The 9498-nt window shown below is 40.5% G+C and overlaps 1 protein-coding gene across 1 annotated transcript; it reads right to left on the bottom strand.

Moving 5' to 3' along the window:
- Nucleotides 1–8678, bottom strand: LOC103380289 (5'-nucleotidase domain-containing protein 3). Its single transcript, XM_008312182.3, has 14 exons — nt 8291–8678; nt 7347–7519; nt 7177–7251; nt 6992–7047; nt 5674–5764; nt 5448–5585; nt 4557–4617; nt 4282–4384; nt 3200–3301; nt 2944–3025; nt 2766–2852; nt 872–1012; nt 717–781; nt 1–587 (listed from the first exon to the last, which is right to left on the bottom strand). Exons 1-14 carry the CDS (start codon nt 8562–8564, stop codon nt 341–343), a joined length of 1695 nt encoding a protein of 564 aa, XP_008310404.1. The 5' UTR covers nt 8565–8678; the 3' UTR covers nt 1–340.
- Nucleotides 8679–9498: the final 820 nt, after the last annotated feature.

Genomic DNA, 9498 nt, shown 5'->3' with positions numbered 1-9498 from the left:
TTTTTTTTTTTTTTTACAGAATTAAGGTTAAAAAAATATATACGTGCAGAATGTGATGTTTTGTGACGTTCTGACGTTTCCCATCGTTTCAGCTGCACAAATATGTCACACAAACACACACACACACACACACGTAAACCAGTCCAAGTCAGTGCATCAAATTTTCTTCATTTAGATGAACTCGTGAAAGTTGTCTTCACGAAGGTTGTGTGTCATTTGTATTTCGAGCTCAACAGTTGACTGTGTCATTGAATAGAAACTAAAACATGTCATGCGGTTGGACAAAAAGTAAAACTTGCTTAAATGAGTAAAGTGAATAAAACGGCCTCGTCAGTCGGACTCAGCTGCGGAGCTCTGGGTCCACACGGGGCCCGGCGGGGACGTGTTCAGGACAGAAGGGAGATTCGTGCTGCAGGGGATTGCGGCGGGGAAAAAAGGTGTGCTGGAAGTCGTAGTTGAGCAGGCAGCTGATGGACGCCATGTAGATGTCAGCGAAGCGGGACAGGCGGCGCGAGAAATACGTTGGGTTGTGATAGGTCCGGAAGAGACTCCCAAACTGAGTGTTGAAGATGTCTTTTGTCTGTGGCCTGTGTTTGAAACAAACGTGCACGTCTTTTATTTTTGACCTGAAATATTAATAACGGCATATGGGCAGATTAAATCTCCGGGGAGATTTGTAGCTGAAGAGCTTTTATAATGCTGCTTATCTCCATTACCTCATGGCTTCCCTCTCTCTAATCCACTCCTCAACAACCGCCCGGGAGGCTGGGTCTCGGTGAACCTGTTTGGGATGAGGGCATGCAAGGTAAGTACAGAGACTAATGAGACCAAAACAGAATCCGTACATTAGAGTTTTCTCAATCATCTTCACCTGCATCTGTTCAATAAGTCCAGTCAGTGCCTGTAGCCAGGACATCATGTGCACATACTGCTCCGTGTTCATGATCTTGATCTCTTTCCGCAGCTCGGGAATGATGGCGCCCGTTCTCCAGCCGTGTTTAAGTGTGAGATCCTGCATGTAAAAAAAAAGAAAAAAAAGAAAAAGAAATCAAGCAGCTCCATCGATCAGTCAGTTGACTTCTACAGTAGCTATGAGTAAAACCCAATGGCAAAAACTACTGTGTACTCAGATGTGGTACACAGTGTTTACATCTTAACATATGGTCAATTAAGCTGCACACATGAGATGGAAGAAAATAGAGCTTTAATCCCCCCGGCTACAATTATGCGCCCCAATCCATAGTAAAGAGTTGCCCATTTAATGGGAAACAGACACAGCACCAGCATCATTAAACCAAAACACATCTGTATCATCAGACAAACACAGGATATGAGAACCAAAACAGATCACAAAAAAAAACAAAAAAAAACAGGACATTCATTCAGAAATGGCTCCATCCCTCCATCCCTGCTGCTGCTGCTGCTGCACGCAGCAAAATGCTTCTCCCCTCTCTTGACTTTCAGTATTGATCCGGTTCTGGAGCCAGTGATGCTGAATGTTAGCCGTTGCCGGAGTAAATCTTACATGTCATGGTCCATCTCTCTAAATAAGCGGTATGATAGGTCTGACAGCTGGCCGTCTGCCACCGGCCAGGCACTTTGCCAATGCTGAAAGTCTCCCTTTCATTATCGCTATTTACAGCTGATCGGACGTTCTCTGAAATACCCGAGCTGTCGAGATGGATGCTGATGCAATTCATTTGTGTGTACTGCAGAAAAGGTTTGTTACCATAATGCGAGTAAGAGTCAGTGCACAGACCGTCAAATAAAACAACTGCAGCCACCCTGACGGCAGCTCAGCACCACAGCGTCCCAGAGAAAGACCACGTTTGTGTGGCAGCTCAGCACCACAGCGTCGCAGAGAAAGACCACGTTTGTTTTTTCACACAGCTGTTTGAATTCTTATCTTCTGGATGGTCAGAAGTAAAGGTATTTATACCGAGAACTTTTTTGGGGGGCTAAGGCACAAAGTTATTCTGTGCTTGTCATCTCTTACACGCTCAAAATATTATGACATGTGCAATGCAATAAGAGATTGATAGCTTAGTGGACACTGCTGCAGAAGAATTTCAAATTAAGAATTTTGCAGTTTCAGTTGGTGTTTTTTTTCCCCCCTTCATTCAACAAGGTAATATGTGGATTACAGTTTAGAGGATTTTCAACTAAGGACAGGTTCAAGGACAGCACAGTAACCACTGTCTCCCTCCAGGGGGCCTTTATGGGACACGGTTGACTACGGTGTCACTTCAGAGTTTTTCGGAGTTATTCCAGACTTGTGAGACTTGAGGGGTGAGTCATACTTCCTGAAAGCCAACTACAAACATGGACCGGGATGGCACTGAAGTAACAGTTCTCATTTCAACAAATACTGTCACATATTTAGGCAACGATTCACAAAAGAGTTTACGTTAAACGATGTAGGTCATGATATTGTGAGCACTTGTAAAAAAAGCCAAAAAACATTCTTGGATGGAACAAAATCAGGAACACTGAGAACCAAATGTTCTCCTAGGTTTACTACTTAAAGTACTCGGAGAGCTAGGACAACACATTTGGAATTTAAAATAGCTACGATTTTCAACATGACATGAAAAAAACAAAAAAAAAGGGTAAGAACTGAAAGAACATTTTCCTTGTAACAATGTAACAACAGTAAAAACCCCAGCAGAGTACAGAGGGAAGGGGAACTGAAACTGAATAAGACTAGTCTTATTTCTTTATCTGTAATAAACCCTGTGTTGTACACCTGTCTGGGTGCCACTTACTGCCAAGTCACTGTAGATGTGATCACCGAAGTAAAGCACTTTGGATCCCCTCCAGCCTGTGAGTCTCAGGAACTCGTAAAGGTTTCCCTACGACAGACAAGCAACACGTTATAAAACAACAATGCTTTTCATTGTCAAGGTTTGTGCCGCAGCTCCAACACTGTGTCTGGCACAACACCTGTTTGTAGATCTGCCCTTTTTCCAACTTGTGGATCCGATCCCACAGCAGTGAGCCTTTGTCTGTCACTCGTCTGAAAGGTCTGAGGGAGAAGTACAAAAAAAAAAAAAAAAAAAAAAATCTTTACACGTTCTGCTCATAAACAGAGTTGACGGTCTGACGGTGCCTCAAATGTGTGTGGTCCAGGGAGACCTCTAGTGGAACATAAGAGGCATTATGTGAAGCGATTACAGGCTTGGCACAGACCACCACTTACTTCCTCTTGTCATTGAAGAAACTGGGCTTGTCAGCCTGAACAATTACGACATCAAACAGGTCCCTCCAGTCCTTTCCCACAATGTAGCTCATCCCTCGGTCCCTGAGGAAGACAGGAGATTCAGGATATCGCCTCGTCAGTGACATCTTCAAGCCCTTCGCGAGGGCATTCAGCACTGGGCAACACTGATGCAAGCACCACCCCTACAGTAACTTAATGACTGATGACGAAACTCCAGCAGTGGATGAACGTTCGGGATTTAATGATGTAACAGCGCTCACTGTTTGTTGTGATTTATTGATGACTGCGTTCCTTGTGATCGAATGCACTTCCGTGAGAAAGTTATCCACTGGCATTATTTATTCATGTGTACATTATGCAGCAAAGCGTAAGACGCGTGTTGTTGTTCGAACCCTAAGGCAGAAATGGACACAACAACTAGAACTATGACCCACGGTTGAACCTTTAAGAAGGGGGTTTCGAACCTTTCTATATAGAGGATTATTGACGACCCATAGGTTCCGTTAGTTCTTGGACTCGTTTATAGTTCCAAGTCATACAATGCAATTAGTAGATAGCCCTTAGTCTACTCTAGAGAACTCCACAATGCTATTTATATTTTATTTTACTTATTAATATCCATTATCTCCAACCCACACTCCCATCATGGTTTTTATTCCCATGTACTTGACGCTGCCAACGCCGTTAGAAGCATCGTGGATAAACTGTCTTGCCAGGGGACACGCGGGCAACTAAACTTTGGAGATTAAGATTGGTTTATTTTTACCATCCCTCCTGCAGTTATTTTCTAATCTATAAAAACAAATTCCCTGCATTTAAACAATCCTTGAACATCACTCAGACAAATGGGAAAAAGTGTTGGTTTTGGCGTTGGCTCGGCACACCATAGTCCTGTCAGGGCCAGGATTTGAAAAGCCAATCCTCTGATTTCAACCATGACGTGCTGCTTCACCTCACATCACGTACATTTCAACCATGACGTGCTGCTTCACCTAACATCCCGTGTTGGTACAGCGTGTATTGCTCATTTTCAGTCTGTGGTTTGATCATTCAATACTTACACAAAATCAAAGGGACTGTTGGTAATGAGGAACATTTTCTTCCCATTTTCTGCCAGCTTCTTAAGCACAGCATGGCTTTGCTCTCCATAACAAATGTATTTCTCTGGGGGGAAAAAAAAAAAAAAAAACAGAAAAGAGAGGGGGGAGGGGGGATAAGAGTAAAAGAGGTTGGTATTATAGCATCATTATTTTAAAATCACTTTTTTTTTGTCATGTCTCAGCAACCAAATCAGGCTCTGTTTAAAAAACAAGCCACCTAAATCAAAGAGCATTACCGATGTCTGCCTCCACAGCTCGGTACAGTATGCCCTTGACGTGAACATCCCGAATGGCTTCCTATAAAGAGAGGCAAAGAAAACAGCCCGCAGCCAGGAAGTCTTGACTTCAGTGACACAACGTTAGCATTCCTCCCTCATAGGCAACACTTTACTCTGTATATAAATGCTTGACTTCAAAGCAGAAAGGACCTGCATTTCTGAATACAAATTAAACATCGGGAAAGCAAAACCCTGGAGTTAAGGTACTTTGCTGAGACGAAAAAGAGAGACACTCTCCGTCACGCTTGCAGCGTCTTCTTCCTGAGCTTCTGCTAATTTCTAACCGACTGGCAATGAAGGATATTTAAAAATGAAGTTTTATGGCCAAAGATTACTTGAAGGACACTCTGGAAAAACACTGAAAAATGTAGACAGAAAAGGGTTAAAACCAAATAATGAATGGTGTTTGTCAGAATGAAAAGAAAGAGAGAGCGAGCGAGAGTGTCCTTGAGCAAGTAGAAAATGCACTCGCGATACACTGAAGGTGTGTGAGGGGGCCTTTAATGGCAGCGATCTGTCAACAATGACAGAGTGGCGTAGCCTAGAGAGGACCAGCCTGACAGCTGCCCTCCGACTGAGAACACGGTGCTGATTTCTCACCCCTTACAGTACCACAGCCACCAAAGAACAGGGGCCTGCGGGCTTCACTAAAAATAGACAGGGAGCTAAAATTAAGACAGCGGCGAATAGCTGAAGTGTCGAGAGACACGTTAAAAAAAACAAGCAAATCCATTCTTATTGTCTCGTACGTGCGGCTGCAGTAATTTTAAAGGAGCATAATGAGTTTTCTGTTTACTATTTCCCTCAACGCTAATGAAGAGCAGAAGAGTGAACGGCGGGAGGATTCACCTTCACATCTTTGTAGAGGTGGACCGGCTCGTAGTCAATATTGTGCTTCATGAAAAAATCATTAACGCAGGACAACAGGGTCATCTCAGGCAGGGAGAAAATGTCCATGAACTGTTTCATGCTCTGGCTGTGGGAACTCTGAAAAGGACATTTATTGTGTGTGTTATACGGATTTGCGGATGCACAAACAAACAAGTATAGTGTCAGAGGTGTCGGTGCGAATCACCTTGCCATAGAAGTCACTCATGATCTCCAGAGGAATGTGACAACCTTCGTACATGGCTATGACCTCCTCGTCAGAAACTGGATGAAGGCCCCTGTAACAGAGACACACATTTATGGGCCCTTTTCTACACGATTTCTTCATTTGTGGTGTGTTCAGGGCAACGAGAATGATCCCGATGAGAGAACTTTACAAAAAAAAAAAGTCAATTTGGTTGGAACTCCTTTCGTTTTTTCGACCAGTTGGAGTTGGATTTGAACTTCTTGAACAAATTCTGGTGAGCCTGACGGCTGTTGTAGCTAATCTGTTTCAATTTTTTTTTTTTATGTTTTTTTTTTCACTTTGACGTCTTGTATCAACAAGATGTGTTCAGCCAAAGAACTGTTGCTTAGAGAATATTTTTTGTTTCTAGTCTCCATAGCAGAGGTCACCAACGTTTTGAAAAATGAGAGCTACTTTTGCTATTTTTTTTGCATTTAGTAATAAGAAGAGCTATTAGTTTGATACAGATTTCCCAAACAATGTAATAATAATTAGTTCTGGGATATACAATAGCAGACACTCTTCCTACCGTCGTCATCGACACTCATTTGAATATCACTGCAAGTGTATCTGATTCAAACAGTACAGTTATTGACCCTCTTGTTGACTAGTTTTATTTTTAGAACATACTGTACACCACGTGCCCCCTGGCGCCACGTTGGTGACCCCTGCTCTATAGGGTCGGTTGTGTGGTAAAGTTACAGCACACAGTATATTATTCATGGTTGTAAACCAACTAAAAAGTGAAGATTTATATGATTAAAGTGGCTAATAACTAAAATACACCCAGCATATGAGAACAAATACATAGTTACTACAATTCTTAGGTATTTTAGTTATTCCTTCATATCAATAAATCCATCATTTGGATTCGTCTTTTTGAAAAGAATACAGAAAAAAGGTTTCTGACACTCTTTGGAATAATAATTTACCTTGATTGATCATGTTTAATCGTGATCATTACACAGCTTCTCTGCGACTGATCTGATTGTTTATAATTGATCGACGAGTCCCAGCAGTCCAGCAGCTAACCTTGACGGCTATCAATATTTACATCTGCACACTAAGAGTTAATAAATTCTCACTGACACAACAAATCGACATCATTCTATTCATTAAAATAACATTATTGTCACTGGAACACTGACTTGCAAAATAGAACTTAAAGTTAAAAAAAATCTCTACTACATCTCAATCATTTCCCCCTAGATTCACACATTAAAAATGCAATGTGTGAAATATGAACTCACTCCCCCGGTGCAGCACAGTGATGTGGTACCTGTAAACAGTTCCCAGCTGGATGTAGTGAAAAGCATCGATCTTCATCAGCAGTGCCTATTGTAAAGGCAGTCATACACCTCAGGGATTAAAATCGTTTTTTACTTTCAACATAACCTCAGCAGTTTTTACCCAAACGTAACAAGGTGTGATTTGTTTCTATTCTGGTTTCGAACACCTTCTCACCTTTTGTACATCATAGTGAAGTCCCCTGACAGCAAAATCTGGTATGTACTCATACTTTAGCAGACCCTCAGGATACTAATGAAAAAAAAGTTTGAATGAGATTTTCATTTTAAAAAATTTACCAAGACATGCTGTTAAATTTTGCACATTTTACACCAATTGCAACACACCCTGTGGTTTGTGATGAGAATGTCCCGGGCCACATTGAAGATAAGGGTGTGGAGGTGGCTGGAGTAGAAGGCCAGGGTGTAGTCATAGTCAAAGCCATAGATCTCAATGTCTTGCAGGCTCATCTCATTGTTGGCAAATATGGTGTCTGGGTTGACCGAGTATGTTGAAATGACTGGTATTGAATTAGAGAAAGGAAAAACACGTGTCATTACTTAATTTCCTTTTGGAGGACATTTGGAGATTACTTAATTTCCTTTTGGAGGACATTAGGAAATTTAAAGCAAACAGCCATGTCAGTTAAAACATATTGATTTTGTATTTTAAACAGTGAAGTGCTGATACAAACTATAGTGAGACAAAAAAAAAATCAAAATCTAGTTGTTTTAACTGTTAAGGAGGTAAACATGTGTGCAGTGTTTCTTTAGCTATCACATGGAAAATATTTGAAATACAGTTTATAAAAATTTAGTGATTTATTAGCATAACGTTAGGGTTTTAGCTTTTTGTTTTTGTACTGAGTTACTGGTTCTTTGTTAAAATGCAGAAATAAGTCGGAAATTTTAAATTCCAAAGTATTATTTTTGTTATTTGCTGTATTGCCAAATATGTTGATTTAACGCTGACACATTCTGAACCAATAATGAATCTGATAAGCAGTACCTTAAATTTACAGTACCTTAGAATTTCACCTAGAGGGCCACAAAACACGTTTTTATTTAGGTTTTTTTAATAAACTACTAGAACACTCGTCATTTTTAGATTAGTGTACGTACAGCAAGTGTATAATTAAACACTGGTAACAGATCATTTTTTTATAGAGAATACGTTCTTGTGAAACTTACGGGAGTGACTATTACTCATAACTGAGTTGATGAGCATCAGCAACAGCGTAGATGGCGGCAGTGTTGCCTGTTTATGAATGAATGAGTGGTCGTGTTCTTACCTCCTGTCTGTCTTTTGGTTTCATTATAAACGGACCACAGCCTCTCAGTCTGGTCCTGACAGTGTGTAGAGCTCTGGTGAAAAGATGCTGAATGGTTGGCTACTATGGTCGGCTGCGATACCAGGAGTTGACTGGTTTTACAGTGGACTGCAGCGAAATTACGTTTCCATAAGCAGGACGAGGACGATCCGTGGTGTAGACCGCATGAGAAAACATTCCAGAGACGACTGGACCTCTGCATACACTCCCTGAGTTTAACCGACAAGGGCGACATGTCCCTGTTCTGTTTATGACAGCTTCTATTTCAACAGCAGAGTACTACATACGTTTGGTTAACAGATTCAACAGGAAGTCTTAGGGATTCATTTTCTTCTTCTTTGAGAAATGAACGGCAGTTGTCATGCTTAACGATGCATTGCTGCCCCCTTCCGGGTCCCGGAAATGCATTTACATTCTACGTATATATTCCCTTTCTTAGCCTATAGATGGTGCTAAGTTAGAATTTAATAGCTTTGTTTAGTCATTTTTGGAGTGCATTGTTTTGTATAAATCAAATTCTGTAAATTCAGTAAAAACGTTTGATGATACGATGATAAACAACAAAATGGCCAAAACAGCATCTGTAGTTGTATATGATAGCACTAGTAAGTGTCAAAAGAGAAGCCAGTGCTGAATATCTGTGAAGAAACAATTTATTTAAAGAAATTAGATTAAATTAGATTAGATAATGAAATAAGGTTCCATAATGTTTAAATATGTTTAAAAGGAAAGTAGATTTCCAACTTTTTTGTTGTCTTGGAGGTGATTATTTCTCAGTTCACTGTATGTTATACTGTATAATCTTATGTATATCATAGTCTGTCTGGTCCACGTACAATTTCAGCTATTCTTGTCTCTTTGATTAGACAATGCATGCTTGATATTTATATGAAACGTGTATTTCAGTGAATTTTATTAGTGCATAATATAATTGATTCCCAAAAACAGTATATTGTGCCACAATCTATGACAATATGTACATCAAGAAATATGTATATGGTCAAACTGGAGGCAACGTGAGTAATTTCGGAGGTATGTTGCATGCCTTTGGGATGTCTCTAAATGAACAATTTCATCTGAACTCTTGGGAATTATAATTAAATTAGAATTAGGTAATGTGGGTGGTAGTTTAAATACAGCAAGTGTGTGTGTATACAGTGCTCCAGGCT

This window comes from Cynoglossus semilaevis, chromosome 6 (genome assembly GCF_000523025.1).
Source record: "Cynoglossus semilaevis isolate Cse_v1.0 chromosome 6, Cse_v1.0, whole genome shotgun sequence".
In the NCBI taxonomy this organism is placed as follows: domain Eukaryota; kingdom Metazoa; phylum Chordata; class Actinopteri; order Pleuronectiformes; family Cynoglossidae; genus Cynoglossus; species Cynoglossus semilaevis.
Note: the sequence above shows the minus strand (reverse complement) of the source record. Positions and strands in the feature narration are given on the sequence as shown.